Source organism: Mesoplodon densirostris, chromosome 4 (assembly GCF_025265405.1).
Source record: "Mesoplodon densirostris isolate mMesDen1 chromosome 4, mMesDen1 primary haplotype, whole genome shotgun sequence".
NCBI classification, from domain to species: Eukaryota; Metazoa; Chordata; class Mammalia; order Artiodactyla; family Ziphiidae; genus Mesoplodon; species Mesoplodon densirostris.
The window spans coordinates 135737330-135757932 of NC_082664.1; the positions used below are offsets into that span (position 1 = coordinate 135737330).

General features: G+C 41.4%; 1 protein-coding gene across 1 annotated transcript in view; it reads right to left on the bottom strand.

Annotated features, from left to right (window-relative positions):
• CGNL1 (cingulin like 1) overlaps nt 1-20603 on the bottom strand; it is a 164579-nt gene that overhangs the window by 82055 nt on the left and 61921 nt on the right. The window contains exons 2-7 of the mRNA XM_060095287.1: nt 15445-17044; nt 14556-14650; nt 12295-12400; nt 9636-9737; nt 8966-9114; nt 6841-6976 (exon numbers count right to left, since the gene is read on the bottom strand). Coding sequence (XP_059951270.1) covers nt 6841-6976; nt 8966-9114; nt 9636-9737; nt 12295-12400; nt 14556-14650; nt 15445-17028 — 2172 coding nt within the window. The 5' untranslated portion in view covers nt 17029-17044. The remainder of the gene's footprint in view (nt 1-6840; nt 6977-8965; nt 9115-9635; nt 9738-12294; nt 12401-14555; nt 14651-15444; nt 17045-20603) is intronic.

Sequence of the window (20603 nt, forward strand, 5' to 3'; positions counted from 1 at the left end):
AGGTTCGTGCCCCGGTCTGGGAAGATCCCACATGCCGCGCAGTGGCTGGGCCCATGAGCCATGGCCACTGAGCCTGTGCGTCCGGAGCCTGTGCTCCGCAACGGGAGAGGCCACAACAGTGAGAGGCCTGCGTAGCACAAAAAAAAAAAAAAAAAAAAAAAAAAAAAAAAAAAAAAAGAAGTGGGTCACTGATGAGGGGATGAAACTATCTGTATCAATTTAAGAATAACTGACAATGGAATCTCTTTCCTTTACTCTAGGCATGTACATCCATTAAATCAGGGGAGCCTCTGCAATCCCAGGGTAGAGCTGCATTGCACAGACTAAGAATTAGTCCTTCAAGAATCTAGCTAGCAAGCACTAATAAGCTTAGAAGAAACTTCCAGAGACTCGTCTAGGCAACTAGAGCAACTCTGGCTCTTCCAAAGCACCAAACACAGAACACATAAGTAAATTTTATGAAAATATATCCCCGTCCTGATATTTGTCAAAGGAGATGCCCTGTGCTTCCCACTGTCCAGTCCCTCCTTACGGATATTAGAGACACGCGCAAACCACCCCCCCACATCACTGTTGCTATTGGCTATCTCTCTAGGCCTTCCTGGAGCCTCCTGCCAGCTTCTTCACAATTGCCTTTGCGAGCCTACCCCCATTTCCTGCTCTTATTTTCACACATTTCTCAATTGTTTTAACGATAACTCAGTTCCTCTTCCCACACTTATCTTTTCCAGGATATATCTGTGTTTTGCGTTGCCTTTTGTGTACTGCCACCAATGCATGTCAAGAACCTGTTTTTATGGTCCATTCTACACCAACATGCTGTTATCTGTGTCTGGGGCTGTTGCTTAAGTGGACTCTGTTGCACAAATCCAATCAGATTATACCTCACCGTATCACTGAGTAGCACTTGAAGCTTTCCAGGGTAGAGATCGAAAGGGACGGGAGATTTCAAAAACTTCACTTCATCACCTCGGTAGCTTTACTTCCAATTATATCAAGCCAAAGAAGTGAGAAAAAACATATAAACCTCAAAATACACGTGTACATCTATTAGAGATGCACATGCCTCTCTGTAGACTCCAATCAAAGCAAACAAAGGAAAACTCTGGGCACTCAGAATCAATACTTTCAAAACCTATACACATCCAGGCTAGCTGCACACATGAAAGTACAAGAGATAGAGACCTAATATGGATGTGTATTTGGGGGTGGGTACAGGGTAGGCTAAAAAAATTGACTGTGTTTGGTACTTACTACATAATAAGAATTACGCTAAGCATTTCTAAAAATCATAGGAGATGAATATTATTATTCTCATTCATTTAAAAAACAAAGAACTGGAGCTCCGAGACGCTAAGATGCCTAAGATCACGCAGCTTATAAGTGGTAGAGCCAAGACTGGGACCCAGATTGGATACCAATGCCCAAAACTACACACTCAAGAAAGGCTGAGGAGCGGGCAGTTACTCAGTCTCTCAGATGCAAATGAACAGTATATTGAGTTCTGCTCAAGTGCTTGTAAGGAGGTCCACCTTTTTAAACTAGAGCAAAGAAACCTGCCCAGAACCTGAAAAGACAAGAAGGAAAGTTGAGAAGAGAAGGAAGCATGCTCTGGGCCCCAGCTGTTACTAGCAGCAGCCAGTGGCTGTCCTGACAGCAGGGGCACCAAAAGATACAGACCAGAGTGTCCAGAGGAGCAACTCATTTGCCAACAGAAAGTTTCACTTCACACACCACCCACTCACAGGTATTCCATGTCAAAATGAGAAAACAGGGCTTCCCTGGTGGCGCAGTGGTTGAGAGTCCGCCTGCCGATGCAGGGGACACGGGTTCGTCCCCCGGTCTGGGAGGATCCCACATGCCGCGGAGCGGCTGGGCCCGTGAGCCATGGCCGCTGACCTTGCGCGTCCAGAGCCTGTGCTCCGCAACGGGAGAGGCCACAGCAGTGAGAGGCCCACGTACCGCCAAAAAAAAAAAAAAATGAGAAAACAAAACTGATCTAGACTCTCTTTTGCATAAAAGCTTCCCAGAAGTTCTACAGAGTCCCTGTCTCTGGCCCACACTCATTGAAAGGAAAAGTAAAGGTCTTTTATCAAAACTATAGCTGCCAAAGAATTATGTTATTTTTTTCCCCAGAAGGATGGCCTAGAAAGTGTAACACAGTTGATGAGAAACATGATTTTTCTGTTGCTTCTTTAGTAAAATGTGTATAATGTTCAGTAACATCACAACACAATAAGCTTATAATTATTCTAGAGATGTCATTTCTAAGCACAGCCTATCCCCAGACCAATAGGATTTTAAAACCAGAATAGTTTACTGATATCTAAGTACTTGCATCTTGGTAAATGTCAGGGATAAAGCACCACGAGATTCTGTTGGCCCATCTGTCAACACTACAGGCTCCCATCAAAGACAATCTTTGGTAATTAGAAAAACCCACCGTCATGAGGCTTAGAGAGATGTTGCATGTTTACCCATCACTCCAAGAACAGAGGGAAACACATTCATGGACAAAGAAGTGACTGAAAACTTGACCTATAATTATTTTTGTATCTTGAGTTCAAAAAGAAATTCGGAACCATCAGTTGTTTAACTAAGAAATAATAGTCATCCTATTCTTGGTCAATTATTTGGCTTCTCCTAAAAAAACAGGATATTTTCTACTATTTCTTCCTTTTTTCCTTCCTTCTTTCCTGTCTTTTTTTTTAATGATTTTATTCTCTCTTAATGTTACTTTACTGACTCCATATAGGGGTCCAATGTTATTGAACAGAATGTGAAGTATTAAAAGATATTTCATGAGAAATGTGCGTTATGCAGGCCTCACAAAATTTAGGGCCTTCAAGCTTTTTCAAACATTAAAAAGCCCAAGTGTTTAATGTTCATTGTGTTTAAGAGTCTGTTCTAAGCCAAGTGCCATGGAAAACTTGGCTACAACTATAATCTGTTATCAGATTCCCCCAGGCCACTTTTTATTAAGATATGAAGAATAAACTGAAAGTGACGAGGAGATGGGGTTTATTTTATTAGTGATATAGAAACCATAGACCATTTTTTAAATGTTGCTGACACGTCAAAGGAAACTGATAAAAAGAGTGAGGACAATTTTCCAGAGGGAGAGAAACCCACTTTGGCATAGAGAAGCTAATTGTGTCCTAACTTTTCTTGCAGAAAGGCAGCAATAGATGATATAGCTTCCATTACAGGAAAGAGGCAAATAACCAGAAAACCAGCAACACCAGGAACATTTTTAAGAAAAGATGTATGCTGTTCCCTTTCCTGAGTCTCTCATTATTAGCCTCTGCCTGAAAACACATCACCAAAGCTGAAGCTCATATCCCAGTTACCACTATAAGTCAAAAAGCTAGTTATGTTCAGTTAATATATGCTCACTATACTGTGTTCAAAGAGGCAAAGAAGCTACAGTTCATTTCAGAATTATTCCCTTTTTTTTTTTTAATGGTGGCATTTAAAAAATAATTTATCTTTTCTTTTTTCTTTTCTCCTTTGGCCACACAGCACAGCATGTGGGATCTTAGTTCTCCGACTAGGGATCGAACCTGTGCCCCTTGCATTGGAAGCACAGAGTCTTAACCTCTGGACCACCAGAGAAGTCCCTAAAATTAATTAAATATTGAAATTTATTTATTCATTTGCTCTGTTGCTTGGCACTATGCTAGGCATGAAATGTGGGAAGAAGCAAAGATCATATGCTCTTGAATGAGCTGGCTAGTAAAAGAAATAGAAAATCAGAGCAAGCTCAAATGCACTAAAACAGAGAATCTAAAAGGACAGAAAATACCTGAAGAAAGGACAACTAATTTTAGGTTTTAGTTACTAGGAAAATTCAGCAACTTAAAGAGACTTCCTGATAGCTAAAATAATATCTTTCCCTTTTAGAATCAGTGAGGTGTCCACACAAGGAATCATAGACTATGGCAAAGTCTTACCTTCTATTTAAATGTGTTTTTGAAGCTACATTTTTATCAAAAGCCATAACCTGTTCAGTGACATTTCTCTCCTTAGGAAATTTTTCTAAAGAAGTAAAAGGATACGTATAAAAAAATTCAACATATTTTCTCATAATTTAAAAAAAAAAAGAAGAAGCAACTTAAATATTGGAGGATGGTTAAGCATATTGTGGGGTATCTTCTTAAAAATGAAATATGAAGACTATAAAGTATCATAAAGAAAAATATTTCTGACATATTAACTTTTAAAAGCAGGTATCAAAACTGTAGAGACACTATATTTGTTCCTACATTATAGATGAAATCTGTCAATGAATAGGGAAACAAATAAAAATGTAAGAAAAAACAGTTTGTTAAGGTATTAGGAAAATATGTGCATTTCCGCCCCCCCATTTTTAAAAAATCTTTATTGAATTTGTTACATTATTGCTTCTGTTTTATGTTCTGTTTTTTTGGCCGAAAGGCATGTGGGATCTTAGCTCCGCAACCAGGGATCGAACCTGCACCCCCTGCTTTGGAAGGTGAAGTCTTAACCACTTGACTGCCAGGGAAGTCCCTCACCCCCCATTTTAAAATTTCATCTTATGTGATTTTCTTAACACTTCAGTGATAATTACACGTATCTTCAAAGCCCCATCCTCATGTACCTTGTCTTTGTAACCCTGAGCCCTGAGAAGAAGACAGAGCTAAGAGAAGCAGAAGATTACCACAAATGCAGTGGTTTTTAAGGAATCTTTGGATGAAAAGAAATACCAGGTGGTAAGGAGCAGGCCTGAGGCTTTCTCAGGAGAAAGTGGTCTCAACAGAGACAAAGAGATGGTCACATGGCGGGGAAGAGAAAATGACCCCCTCTGCCCTCGTGAAAATGAATTCATGAGAAGGCCTCTGCCCTGCGGCCACAAACGCTCCCCTCTCCTCTCCACCCCTGCCAAGTCATGGGGAAGAGAGATGCTAAGTCCTAAAATCAGGAACAACAATCCCTCCTGGGCAAGGACTTCAAAAGTAAACATGGAAGAGGGTGAGAAAAAATAATGGACAGCTGAGACAGAGGAAGCTACAAGGAATTACCAGACAGCAGCTTTTAACCCAAGAAAAGGACCAAGATGAGATCCAAGCCCTTAGGGGAAAAGCAGTAGAGAGTGAAAGTTAAATACTAACAAGTTACCTTTATTTTCTCATGGGTTTTTTGTTTGTTTGTTTGTTCTGGCTTTGTTCTAAATTGTGTATCATTTACTTGTTGGGCTGTTCCTACCAACCAAAGCTTTTATAAGCTAGCTAAACTGAACTATAAAACTAAGCCAAAGACACAGGTGATGCTAAAGTTATAGCAAAGATTCACTTTGTTATACAGCAGAAACTAACACAACATTGTAAAGCAATTATACTCCAATAAAGATGTTAAAAAAAAGTTATAGCAAATATCAAAATATCTACACAGCACAGCTCTTCTTCTGATCCTCAATTAGATTCATTCCCCAGAAAAAAATGTAAACGTTCAAAACCTATTCTTGCTCTCTAATCATTTCATACATGTGTATCTAACACCTCAACAGGATGGTAATCTAATTCAGAGAAGAGATAATAATTGTCTCTGAAAAAAACTGTAATAATTAACAAATGGAAGCAGAAGAAGGAATCAACCTTATTCACTGACTCACAGACTGATAATATCAATAGGGGATAGACTGATATGGGCAGAAGCCAGATTGGCGGCCTGTGTATAGAGCAAGTAGATTCATTCATTTACTCACTCACTCACTCATTCAAAATGCCATCCATCCAGCCGTCCACCAAATATTTCCTGAGTGCTATATGTCCTAGCCACTGGAATAACTGCTGAGGATATAGTGCTAAGCCAACCATCACCAACTCTGCCCTCTTGGAACTTACAGTCTTATGGGGGCTTTAAACAAATAAAAACCTGTGATAAGTGGTGTATGGGCATTAATATAATACTAATGTCTTTTAAATGTTTTTTCATAATAGCATTACTTACAAAGTATCTTTGCTCAAAATTTAACCTGAATCTATTAGTGTTTAGATCTAAACTCAAATTTACTAGAAACACAGGGGACAGTGGAACAAGTTATTGGACACCATAAGGAAACAATTAGAAAATCCAGAATGTGGAGCACTGGTCTGGGCTCTTCAGAAGTGGGATGGGAGAAAAAGAGCAAGGAGTAGGGGATGCAGGGACAAGGGAGGGTATACTAAGAAAAGTGAACTCTGAGAGAGAGAATAATGAAAGCAATGTGGGATTCCTGACTGGATTCTGGCTTCTGGGAAAAACAACAACTAGCAAATACTCTGGAGGGACAGCTGGCAAATAATGAATAAAGACCATATATTATATTGTATATAATACAACATAGGAATTAATTTTGCAGATGTGATAATAGTATTGTGGCTATAAGAAAATTCCCTAATTATTCAAATGCATGCTGAAAAGTTTAGGGGTGAGACGTGGTTTCATCTATAAATTACTTTGAAATGGTTCAGCAAAGATGAATAGACATAAAGCAACGATACTCCAATGAAAATTAACTTAAAAAAAGATGGATAGATGAATGAAAAAAAAGAAAAATGAATGGATGGAGAGAAGAAAAAAATGGAGTAAATATGGCAACATGTTGATAACTGTTGGATTTGTATTGGGACGCTACGGCAGTTAACACATTATTCTATTTTTCTGTACGGCTGAAAATTTTCCTAAGACTAAACTATTGCATATGATGCTCTCACAGAAGGGAACATAGGGACAGGTAGAACAAACACACAACAGAGTATGGCTCCCAGTTCCCCCACCCATCCCATACTGTCCAGGCAGACAGGGCCTCTCTTGTCACCTGACCCCAGCCCCGCTTACCTCAATCAGAGCCCCCTTCTCCCTGTCCTCGGATTGTTTAGCACTGTCCAATTCATCATGCATTTCTGAGAGCTGGTCCTGGAGATCCCTGATCTCAGTCTGGTGCTGTTCTCGTTCCATCTTCACCTGGAACAGCCTGGCAGGAAAGGAAGCCCATGAGAGTTTCTCCTGGCCTCTGCTTATTTTCATCCAGTCTGCTTTCAGAGCTTCAGATCATCAAGCAGAGTCATCTAAATCCCCAAGGAGCCTCCCATTTTCTGTTCTGCACTGAACAGAGAATCACAAACCAGAAAGGCACTGGTAAGAACTCATATCTACAGTCTAATCTGCCCAACAAGAAGACAAGTGAGAACTCAAACCAATGTAATGGGAAAGGTTATACAGTGACATTTCCTCCCCAAAAGGAGATCACAGGGTACTAGAATTTGGACATAGAAGATAAGGAATCGGGAAAAAGAGCACAACTTTTATGATGAATGTTTTCATTAAAGCCACCCAACTCCCTACCAGCCTATCCCACCCCATCCCCAGTACTCTAGACCAGGAGAGTTATCAAATTATGGCCCATGAGCCAATCTGGCCCACTGCCTGCTTTTGTAAATAAAGTTTTACTGGAACATAGCCATGCTCATTCATTTATGTATTGTTTATGGTCGTTTGCACAATACAATGGTAGAATTGAACAGTTCCAACAAAGACCATATGGCCCATAAACCCTACAGCATTTACTATGTGACAGAAAAAGTTTGCCAACCTCTGCTCTAAATGGAACTCACAACTATTCTACCTTTTATTTTGTAAAGTCTTTACTACACTCTAAATTTTGATTTTTTTCTTACCAACCTCTTTTCTGAAATTAACCTCTAAGAATGTTTCAAAAGCAAACACTATACCATCAAAATGGCAAAGGTAATCAAATGCTTTTATGATACAATGTCCTGTTTTTCTTGAATTTCCCTCTAGATTTCACTCCTGCTTAACCTCTCACTTAAGTTTTCTGTCATGGCCAGTGGGCTTCATGGCACCATCCATTTTCACACCTTCGTTTCAAATCCTCTTATCACAGATTTTAACACAACATGATGGCAGGGCCATCTTGGGCTTGTCTTTCCTTCTCTGAAGACCCAAAAGAAGTATATAAGCACTGGTCACAAAACTGGTCAGCACTGGGCTTCCCTGGTGGTGCAGTGGTTGGGAGTCCGCCTGCCGATGCAGGGGACGCGGGTTCGTGCCCCGGTCCGGGAGGATCCCGCATGCCACGGAGCGGCTGGGCCCATGGGCCATGGCCACTGGGCCTGCGCGTGCGGAGCCTGTGCTCCGCAACGGGAGAGGCCACAACAGTGAGAGGCCCGCGTACCGCAAAAAAAAAAAAAAAAAAAAAAAATTGGTCAGCGCTATCCAGGACAAAATTCAGAACATGGGAGACTGTGGAGGTCATGTGACACATGCTTTTTAGAGACTGGGCCCAGGCTCTTTGAGATGTGTCCTTAGATATCACCACTCAGGATTCCTTGCTTCTCACTTGATTGCTCTGAGATCTACTCTAAGGGCTGAAACTTTACAAATATCCTTTGAGGTACACAAAGAATTTTTAAACCATTAAATTCATTCTGCTTACCAGTCTACACGTCACCAGTTTTATAATTTTATAAGAATAAGAGGGAGAAAAGGAAGGGTCAGCAGCCCTATAAAGATTTGGAAGGTTGAGCAGAATTAAACGGACAAAAAGGATCTGGCTTGGGCTTCCCTGGTGGCACAGTGGTTAAGAATCCACCTGACAATGCAGGGGACATGGGTTCGAGCCCTGGTCCAGCAAGATCACACATGCCTCGGAGCAAATAAGCCCATGCACCATAACTACTGAGCCTGAGCTCTAGAGCCTGCAAGCCACAACTACTGAAGCCCGCGCACCTAGAGCCCGTGCTCCGCAACAAGAGAAGCCACCACAATGAGAAGCCCGCGCACCACAACAAAGAGTAGCCCCCGCTCGCCGCAACTAGAGAAAGCGTGCACGCAGCAATGAAGACCCAATCCAGCCAAAAATTAATTAATTAAAAAAAAAATAGTGTCTGGCTCCATTGGTACAGGAAACCAGGAAGGGCACAGGCTCTGGGCCAGAACTTACTCCTCCAGGTGTCTCCGGAGCTCCCCTTCACTTCCCTCCAGCCGCCGCTGCAGCTCGGCATTCTCTTCTACCTTGCTTTCATGTTGACTTTGGAGTGCTTCTAAGTTTGCTTTCACTCTGTCTCTCTCTTCTTTGATGTTCTGCTGATTCTAATAAGAATATGTGATGTTAAAGTACCTCCACCGTACATTAATGTCATCCCACTGAAGCCTCCTTCTAATCTCTGATGGACTCCATGTCTCTGCACTTAGATTATTAAACTTGATGGAACTATGTAATAAAGGCATGGGACTAGAAAGAACACTAAACACTTAATGAATTGTAATACTTCTAAAAGAGAAACACAAACACAGCTAAATCACATTCTGCTCTTTCTATTACTTAGTCCAGATGTTTTGTATACACTTAGTTTCCAATTTGCCTGTCTGAATCCAACAGCGTTTCTATTACTCTGTCAAAGCCAGCATTCTCTATGTGCCTTGGTTACTTAAAAAAAAAGTTCTTTGGGCAGCAGGAACTAAATATAAAGGAATTTACTCAGCGATGGGAAGAATGTTTCTTTTGGGAAAAAAAATTGTTTTCACTTCACTTGGGCAACGCAAGGTACTTAAAATATTCTTTATCAATCAAGACGGAACCGAGTAAAATAGCATAAAGAAAAATCAGATACCTTGACTTCTAGTTGAAGCTGTCTCTGAAGTTCAGCGACTTCTGTGGTCAACTTGTTTTTCTGTTCCAAGAGATCCTTGACTTCAGATGAAGAATTAGAAGCCTACGATTAATTGCAAAAATATCCTAAGTTAAATGTTCAAGATGCTTTATTTTTTTTCTTGCATGAATATTAACAACAGGATGACACTCTCAAAAGGATTCGGCTAAAATCCTACAGCAAAGTGGTTAGAAAACTACAACTAAAAGGGAGGGGAAAAGGTAAAAGCAGAAATCAAAACCAGAAAAGGCAGTGTCTTGGCTCTCATGCACCTGAATCCAGGTGTGAGTAATGCATCAACTTAGAATGAGGTACTTCCTCATCTGCTCCTATGAAGCAGACCAGAAACCAACAGTCAACAGAAACACAGCACTTCCAATTTTCTTAGGCAAAATGAGAACAATCTATCTTAGAAATGTAAATCTAACCCAAGGAGGGAAATTGTAGATTGTTCTTTCCCAAACAAAAACTGCCTGCTTCGTGGCTTTCCAATATGGTCTTAGCCCATTAAGGGAGAGGGTTCTCTTGCACGAAATCACTTAACTGACACCAAAATATAAAACTCCAAAACCTTTGCCAGCAAATAATCAGATTAATAAAGTGAGAGAGAAGGGGAGTAGAAAAATGTGGGCAATTAAGCAGTCATGGCACTGTGATCAGAGCCAGAAGTCTAAGAGCCTAAGTTCATTGTCTCATTATCTCTGGCTTGATTAAGAAGCAGCAGCTGCTTAACTGGTCTCCCGTCCTCTAATCTTACCTCTCTCCAAAAACTACAAAGAAATGAATTTTTATAAATACAACACTACTCATTGCTGTTTAAAGTCCATCAGTGGAAGCCTATCACCTTTGGCCTGAAATGAAAATTGACATGAACTGCAAGGTCCTGCCTACCTGGTGCCTGGTCCCCATATCCTAGCTCTCTTCTCCAGCTACACTAAATTACCTCTAGTCCCCTAAACATGGGAAGCACACACCTCTTTATATTTTATGTTTTTTGTTCTGTTCTCTCTACCTAGAATGCCCTGCTTCCCCTCTCTGGGAGAATTCTATGATCTTTTGAGACATCATTAGTGTTATCGACTCCAGAAGGGCTACCCCAACTTCCCCAGTTTAGGCTGGATACCCTAGTCTGGAACCACAATGACAATCTTTTTTTTTTTTGCGGTATGCGGGCCTCTCACTGCTGTGGCCTCTCCCGTTGTGGAGCACAGGCTCTGGACGTGCAGGCTCAGCGGCCATGGCTCACGGGCCCAGCTGCTCCGCGGCATGTGGGATCTTCCCAGACCAGGGCACGAACCCGTGTCCCCTGCATTGGCAGGTGGACTCCCAACCACTGCGCCACCAGGGAAGCCCCACAATGACAATCTTAACATCAAGACCAAAGGATGCATTCTCCAGGAGAATATGCAGGTTAATGCAAAGCAACAGTAATGGTGATGATTTGGATTTAAGAGATTTAGCAAAAAAAAATCCTAACCCAATTTTAAAAATTGTGTAGAGTTCCTGAAACCTGCCTATAAGCAAGGTGTATAATTTAAAGGTTCCCCAGTGGGAACTGTGTGTGTGTGCATATATAAAAATATTTTATGTATTTATAAATATAATATCAATACATAATATATAATGATAAAATACATCTATATAAAGATATATAATAAAATATGTTTATATATTTTAAATATTATTTCTATGGATAAATTGAAAACTGTTTTTATTTGATGCCAGAGCAGCAGTCATGGGTCAACTGAGTGCAAGGGGAATACAGAACAGTAGAGAAAAAAGGGTAGTTGGTACCTATAAATATCTTTTATTCATACGTTTCCAAAGTTAAAAAAGAAGCAATAGACCAACTCCCTGTTACCTGCCTCTGGGTATCTTCTTTCCTTCCAGTGCAGAATTCCCCCCAGAAGGGAAAAGGAAAGATGCCCAAGCAAGAAATGTGGCATTCAAGGTGGCATAGAATTGAGGGACAAGATTTTAGTCGTCCCTCTTAAATGCTGCTTCCTTTCATGGCACAAGGTATGTCTACCATACAGAACATGTTCATCAAATAGGGGATGAGTCCTCCTTTAACAAAAAATCTCCAAGTCCCAACTAAAATTCAGTACAATACATTAAACAGGCAGTTTTTATAAAAAGAATTTAGTCCCACTCTACTCCTTCCTTTCCCTTCGGCCCATGCTGGTCAGCCCACCAGTCTCTCTTCCATATTCTCTAGTTTGATTCTCTTATTTCTTACTCTCTGAAGTTTGAGAACTTGGGTCCAAGACCGTTCACACTTACTTTTCAAACCTGCCTACGATAACACTAGGGTTCTCCATCCCATGCTTCATTTCATTCTTCCTATTCTTCTTTTCCCTTTCTAAATTTTACCACCTATTGTTTCATCCTGTTATATTTTATAGATTTTTAAAAAAATAAAATTTCTTAAAACCTTTCTAGAAAAAAGGCAGGGTGCAAATTAGCAATATTTAAAACATGCTGTTCCATCTTCGGTACTGCTTACTACTCAGGAAACTTCCCACTAACTACTGTAACCAAAAGTACAGACCGAAGAAAGCAATTTGTTTGCCAGGTTCCACGTGAAATGCCCTCTACAAAATACAAAGCTTCGCCTTACTTGATTATTTCCTTGCGTGCTCCCTGCTGCTCGAGACTTCAAAGTCTGGATTTTCTCAAAGACCAGGTTGACCTTCCTCTTAGTAGCATCATCATTATCGGTGCTTCTGGAAAAAAAACAATGAGGGCACAACCGTCAGCCTCAGACTATTTTATGTGCCACGACACACAAACAGCAAGCCCTTTAAGAAGATAAATCACAAGAGGCGTGAATTAATTAAGGCTGCAGACACAACCAGTGTGAGGAGAGCAGGACAGACGGTGTATTTTCCTCCAAATTGTTTAATGTTACCACCCGATTTGGGAGAGGGGTTCCCATTTCCAAACATGTGAAAGAGACACAAGCACATTCTAAATAAGCTTGGAGATAACATCCAATAAAAATTTAGTAATTTGGGCTTCCCTGGTGGCGCAGTGGTTAAGAGTCCACCTGCCGATGCAGGGGACACGGGTTCGTGCCCCGGTCTGGGAAGATCCCACATGCCACGGAGCAGCTGGGCCCGTGAGCCATGGCCGCTGAGCCTGCACATCCAGAGCCTGTGCTCCGCAACGGGAGAGGCCACAACAGTGAGAGGCCCGTGTACCGCAAAAAAAAAAAAAAATTTAGTAATTTGTTGCTTGCCTGATTCAAATGACATATATTCACTCCAACAAGGACTCTCTCCTGTATGTGTGTCACGCTAGGAATGATCCACCGTGATCTTAACTTGTTTTAGCCTTTGTTTAAAAAAATAAATCCCCCAGGCCAAGGCTGTCAACACAGCTGCCCCCGTCTAGCCTTTCATAGGTAATGGTCAGATAAAGTTCTATTAAGGACTACCCACACCTTCTATCACACATACCGGGCACTTAGGAAAAAAAAAAATTTTTTTTAAACGGAGGGGGATCTCTCCCCTTATTTTCTTTCTTTCTTCTTTTTACATTTATTTATTTTATTCATTTATTTTTGGTTGCGTTGGGTCTTTGTTGCTGCGTGCGGGCTTTCTCTAGCTGCAGTGAGCGGGGGCTCCTCTTCGTTGTGGAGCACCGGCTTCTCATTGTGGTGTCTTCTCTTGTTGCGGAGCACGGGCTCTTAGGCGCACAGGCTTCAGTAGTTGTGGCACATGGGCTCAGTAGTTGTGGCTCACAGGCTCTAGAGCGCAGGCTCAGTAGTTGTGGCGCACGGGCTTAGTTGCACTGCGGCATGTGGGATCTTCCCAGACCAGGACTCGAACCCGTGTCCCCTGCACTGGCAGGCGGATTCTTAACCACTGGTGCCACCAGGAAAGCCCAGGGAAAAAAATTTTTAAGTAAGTTTCCTTAAAAAGGTGCCTCCCACTAAAGTCTGTCTCACCAGTGTCAGTAAATCATGGGCCAAAAAAATAAAAGAATGTAGAGAAAGAATTTTAAATGTTAGAAGTTCTCCTACCTTAATCTTCTCATGGTAAAACCCTTCATAGAAAGACACTAATAATTAGTTCTTAGCTAGAAGAATCTCTTTACTTTTTTTTTTTCAAAAGAGCCCCTATCTTATATTTTGAATGATTCTGTCAGCTCTATATTACTGACAGAAAATTGTAAGGCACAATATAAAACTATGTGTGTTCTGATACCAATGAGTATTTGCCAAGTGACTTTCAGTCATGTCAGACTATAAAGCTTTTCTTCTTTTTAATCATATCTGATGAGAGAACTGAAACAGAAACTTCAAATTCCTGGCCTAGAATTCCAGCTCAGTTGGTATCTAAGTAAGGAGTGAAAACCAGATTATTCAAACTCATCCTCCCAGATAAGTAAGTGGAAAGCACTGCTTTTAAATGACTCATACATGCTTTAAAAATAATGGAAGGAGGGGCTCCCGGCCAAGGTCAGCTCTGGGGAGGGGAGGAGGTGTTTTTATTTGTAACTTCTAATAAGGGACGATTGATTACCCCTGGTGCATACAGACAAACTCAAGGTGACGACAGACTCAGTTCAAAACTGAATAGCAGACATTCTTCCTATCTTTGAATTTGTTTCTGAAACAGTAAACAATCATTTTTAAAACATAGTCATTTTTAACTTTTAAAGTAGGTTGTTCTTCCCCACACTTCCTTCCCCTGCTCTTCACCCTCCTCCACCCCAGACTTAAATGCTGTTATGACAACTCCAGCCATGGAGTCTGCACCCTGAAATGGCTCACACAGGGCAGGAAGGGAGGGTAAAACACAAGGTCTCAGAAAAGAAAATTAAGAGGCCCACCAGGAAGGACAATACTTTGTTCCTTGAAGGAAAATCACTAACCCTTCTTTGAGGTAATTGTAAAGTATCTGCTTGGCCGTCTCCTCATTGGTTTGCTGAGTGAGTTCTTGCTGGCCTTTTAATAGATCCGGTGTGGCCTGGAACACAATGTTTGTTATTAGATCACAGGATGCTGCTTCCAAGAAGAAGGCAAAACCCCACAGCAGAAGCTTCCAAACACATTCCTGCTTCCCAGAAAGGATTCCTCAGGTAAGGATGCTCATTACAACTGGTTCTACCACTTAGTAGCTCTGTAACCTTAGGCAAGTTACTTAACTTTTTCTCACCTCAATTTTCTCGCCTGTAAATAGAAGTTAATAGTGCCTACCTTCATAGGGTTGGTGCGATCCTGTAATACATAACAAAGAGTGCCTGGCACTTACCAATCTTAGTATCATTTTTATCATTATTTTTTATTGTTACTACCAAAACACTAACTGGACCACATAAATAAATTCCATCACTTCAGGATAAACCTAAATTAGGATTAACCTAATTTCTCAGGACAGAAATTAATCCAGTCACTCAATGTCACGAGGAAAATTGATACATCTAAATAAACCTAAGTACGGAGCCTCTTGTTTTGGAAACAAATTCTGCATACTTTCAGATTTTACACATACACGAAAAGAAAAATCGAGCCTCTCTATAGTGTTTGACAAGTTACTTTACAAACAAGAACACAACAGGAATCTAGTGGTACTTGAATTTACTTAGAAAACCAAGCGATTAGCAGTAGGTCATAATCCACAGCTAGGGGGAAAACTCTAAAAAATATTACTGATTCAAGATGGTGCAATTACTGACTCAGGATGGAAGATATGTATTCCTACAGCCAGGATGTATTGACAGACCACTTAGAAGGAAAAAAAAAGACTCCCACCAGTATTACCTGAGTATTTGAGGTGGAAGTAAATGTCTTCACAGAAATCCTCTTGGTACCTGAGTCCGGGGAAGTTGCTTGCGCCCGATTCTGTAACATCAACGTAGCGGTGGTTGTTTTGATTTCCTCCCCCTTCTTAGTCTGTGCTGGGAGGGAGGATGTGCGCCCAGTCGGACTTTCCTGACCACCTTTGTTTTCTGGAACTTTCCCATCTTTGTTCTGCAGGGGCGGCCTGGGCTGGGCTCCCTGCAGCCTGGCGAAGGTGCGCCCTCCACCCTGCCTCCCCCGGTGCTCCTGTGCCTGTGCCCTCTGCGGGCACACCTGCGACGGCCGCAGCAGGTGTTCGCTGGACTTGCCCAGGTTCCTGCTGAATTCGGTCAGGTACTCCGAGTTCCCTTGCAGACCGAAAGGAAATGCACTATCCACGCTTCGGGACCTTTTCCTGTCTTCTGGGTTGATCCTGTTTCGCTTCCCAGACCTGCCTCTTCTCTGCAGCCCAGGTTTTTGGTCAAATTTTTCAATTAACTGATCCACGCCAGGAATCGACCCCGTATCAATATCCCGTCCAGTTCCAGGCAAGAAGGGGATATACCTTCTGTTTTCATGACGATTCACATTGTCGGCATGGATGGCACATTCTTGGTCATCGAGTAAAAATCTGTACAAAGAGTTGGCCGAAGTGGGAGTTGTGGACGATGAGGAGGATCTCCGGGACCGGGCTCCGTCCAGCACGGGCCCAGCTGAGTCCTGGCGCCGGAACGGAAGCACGTCAGGCCTGGTTTTCTTGGCTTCTGGGTGGGTGTGAGCGCTGTGGGTGGGTAGGGGCCTCCCGCTAGGGGCAAGGGCCTCCTCTGCCAGCCCCTCCCTGCTGCAGCTCTGAACATTCACGCACACCGAGGTCTGCTTCTTGGGGTCATCAATGACCACGGAGCTGCACAGTCGAATGGCCGTCACGCTGGATCTGGCCGGGTCTTCCGAGGGAGGCCTGGTCAGCTGGGAATGGTTAGGTTTGGACAAGCAAGTCCAAGCCTTCTTATTGTTGGTCCCTTCTTCTGCGAAAGCTTTTAGCCAATTACTCTCAGGAGGCTTGTGATTTTGTAAGTTCAACTCATTCTTTTCAGGATCATAGGGCTGTAAAAGCTCTGGATGCCTCTGAAAGTTCAGCACGGGGGATGGCTTCATCGCTTCCCCTTTGTGATCTAGAACTCCATTCTTGCCCTCAAAGAGAGAGGGCTGTTTCAGGTTTCTTACTGGGCCGGGTGGGGCATATGGGTTTTCGGGCAGCTGCAGTTCTTCTGCACTGTTCTCCTCGAGCACAGATCCGTTGCTGGAATGGAGAGTCAGGTTACTTGTCACTGGAGACGGAAATGATGGCCCATTTTCAGAAAAAGACGTGCCTGCCAGACACCGCTCTGTGTTATTGAGGACTATGTAGGGGTGGCCATCAATCCCCTGGACCCGAATACTGACACCGTAGGAGCCTGCCTTAGCGTGCTGGGAATTCCTTGATTTTTTGGTTTCATCACTTGCGAGTCTCAGATGGACACCGTATTCCTGCTGCACATGTTGATATTCACCGAAATACAGCTCCATGGTTCACTGCTGCTCACTACCAGGGAAAATTGGGGTAAAAAGAGGACATTAAGTTAAAATTACATCTGTTTAAATGAAGATTATGAGGGAAGACTTCAAAGTTCAGGGAAAACCAAACACTTTAAAGAGCAAGGACACTTCAGAACCAAATGCTCGTCCAAACAGGCCTTTCTGGATGCCTGTGGGCCCACGTGACCATGGTGTTTGTCAACACTGAGCTTGAACCCTGGCCTTAGGGTAGATGAGTGGCCAAATGACCTGATGCCTTTGGTAGAGCTTAATTATTCTGTTTCTAGCTGACGGGCTGTGCTGGTTGCCTTGTTTTTTCCTTAGTTCATTTCCTCACCCTTCATGCTATTTATTTTTAACCAATAGGATGTTCCAGTTTACCAGCATTTGAGAACAAGGTACTTTTCCAAGAAAATAATTAAGTGTTAAGGCGTTCTGATGCTCACCATTTTTCTTTTTTTCTAAACTGTTACTTTTCTTGTCAAAACCCTTTCAAGCTTCTTTATGCACAACCCTGCTTTGAAATCTTTATCATTATTTATTTGGCTACAGTGTTTAAAACATTTTTACTTTAAGGAAGCAGTTGTTTGTGAGACTGACAATGAGAGTAAGTGATTAAAAATCATTTTCAATTTTTTTTTTAACCAAAAAGTTCAAGTTGGGACTTACCTGGTGGCGCAGTGGTTAAGAATCCACCTGCCAATTCAGGGGACACGGGTTCGGTCCCTGGTCAGGGAAGATCCCACATGCCGTGGAGCAACTAAGCCCATGCACCACAACTACTGAGCCTGTGCTCTAGAGTCCGCGAGCCACAACTACTGAGCCCACCCGCCACAACTACTGAAGCCCGCATGCCTAGAGCCCGTGCTCCACAACAAAAGAAGCCACCACAGTGAGAAGCATGTTCACCGCAACGAACAGTAGCCCACGCTCACCGCAACTAGAGAAAGCCGCCCTGCAGCTAAGACTCAACACAGCCAAAAATAAATAAATATTTTTTTAAAAATGGAAAAAAATCATTAAAAAAACCCAGTTCAAGTAACATAAGGACCTGAAAAATTTTATGAAAAACCTGAAGACTCGGCTATTTTGTGATGGGTCTTAATACCAAGAATCACTACCTTCACCCGTTCTGGTGTGTGGCCACCCTGTCAGAGACTGCATACATATCACCAAGCAGGCTGTCCAGGCCACCCCACACTCTGAGGTTCTCTCACCAGAAATTCACTTCTGTCACTCTGAAAAACTCCAATAGCCACAGAGAGGCAGGAAGAACAGAAACAATTGGTCACAGAAAACAGCTGTCTCATTTCTTTCACTCTTAGCAGACTTCTTGAGTTTCCTTTCTATTCTGGAGTCAATCTGGTAGCATATTTTCCAATAAAATCATCTATTTGATCCACATTTTCAAATTTATTTGCACAGAATTTTGCAACGTATAAATCATTTCATCTCTTCTATTTCTATTTCTCATTATCTAGTTTTATCTGTGTTTTCTTCACCTATTTCTTGATTATGCAGGTAAAATATGTCTACATATTTTTTTAATTGTTGTTCCCCTAAAGAACTAGCTCTTAGATTTATCATTTTTAAAAATTTTCTAATTTATTGAGGTCTAGTTTGATCATTATTATTTCCTTCTGCTTCCCTTTATTCTGTTTCCAATCTTTTTTTTTTGAATTTTTGAATTAAAAAAAAATTTTATACAGCAGTTTCTTATTTGTTATCTATTTTATACATATTAGTGTATATATGTCAATCCCAATCTCCCAGTTCATCCCACCACCCCCCACACACACTTTCCCCTTGGTGTCCATACGTTTTTTCTCTACATCTGTGTCTCTATTTCTGCCTTGCAAACCAGTTCATCCATACCTTTTTCTAGATTCCCCATATATGCATTAATATACGATATTTGTTTTTCTCTTTGACTTACTTCACTCAGTATGACAGTCTGTAGGTCCATCCATGTCATGTTTCCAATTTCTTGCATGCTTCATTTGTTTATTTTCATTCTTTTATTACCGTCCATAAATTGTGATATGTGACTGTCAGTTAGGAATTGCATTGGTTCCTAACAAACAGACCCAAAATAGCAATTTAAGAGTTAGGATATTTTTCCCCCAGAGATAGGAAGTCCAGAGCTGGAATGGATGCCAGGATATTTTTGAGGAACACCTCTCTTTTATCTTTCTACTCATCTACTTTTATCATGTATTAGACACCTTATGATTACAAGATAACTGATCCAGCATCACATATACGAGATAGGGCAACCTTCTTTTTAAGGAGCTTTCTTGGAAGCCCCACCCACCAATAATCCCTTGCATCTTATTGGTGAGAACTTAATCTTATGGCCACCCCCACCTACAAGAAAGGGTTGGGAAATACAGGTTTTTTTGAGCTGGTCATTGACACTCTCAAAATCAATGTTCTGTTGGTAAAAAGAGAGAAGAGAACGGACATTGGGAAGGCAGCCAGTAGTTTCCACCACAGAAATGTTTCTATTATTATTTTCTAGATAGTTTCAATTTGTGGTTTTGATTTCTTTGACTCAAGAGTTGTTTTTGAGAAAGTTTTTGCATATCCGGTATGTTTGCTATGCTGTTTTGGCTTGGAGGGTCTTTATTTCTGTATGTTGTTAATTTCTATTTGCATTGCATTATGGTCAGAAAATGAAGTCACAGGAATTCCCTGGCAGTCCAGTGGTTAGGACTCCACGCTTTCACTGCTGAGGGCACGGGTTCAATCCATGGTCAGGGAACTAAGATCCTGCAAGCTCCATGGTGCGGCCCAAAAAAAAAAAAGAGAGAAAGAAAGAAATGAAGTCACTATTATTTCTTTCTTTTTCAATGTATTGAGGTTTCTTTTGTGGGCAAATATACAGATAATTTTTGTCCATGTTTAATGGGTGCTGGATGTAGTTTCTGTTTTAAGGAATGGCATTCAAAATACATCCATTAATATGCCCTTACCGATTATTTAGTTCAGTTATAGCACATCCTCACTTATTTTGTCTTTCTAATTTGTCTTGGGCCTTCCTGGATACATCCAACTCCTACTACTAGCTTGGTGCTATCAGTTTGCTTGGTGATTATTCTTTTAAATGTAAATCATGTTAGACATCATCACCTACCAATTTACAGATAGGAACAACTCGGAGAGATACAGTCATCTGCAATATTCATCATCTCATGGATTCCAGTGATTGATTTCATAATGTCTACTTTCACTTGCATCAGTGTTATACTAACATTTTAAAATAATTTAACTTTTAATCAGCATAAAACAAGATAAGATGAAAACCTGTACTCTCCAGCTTCCCATCCCCAATCCTGATCACATGCCTCAGAGGAAACCAACTGTAAATTGCAGCTGTTTCTTCTAGTACTTACCTCCATGTTGCTGAGTGATATGCCTAGCTGTAATTTATCATTTTTACCGATGGTAGATGACACACACATACATATGAATTTCTCATTCTGCTAGCTTCCCAAGAATAAAATCAAGAGCCAGCTGTGTTTACATTATTGTGATTATATAAATACTGTTCACTGAAGCGCTAG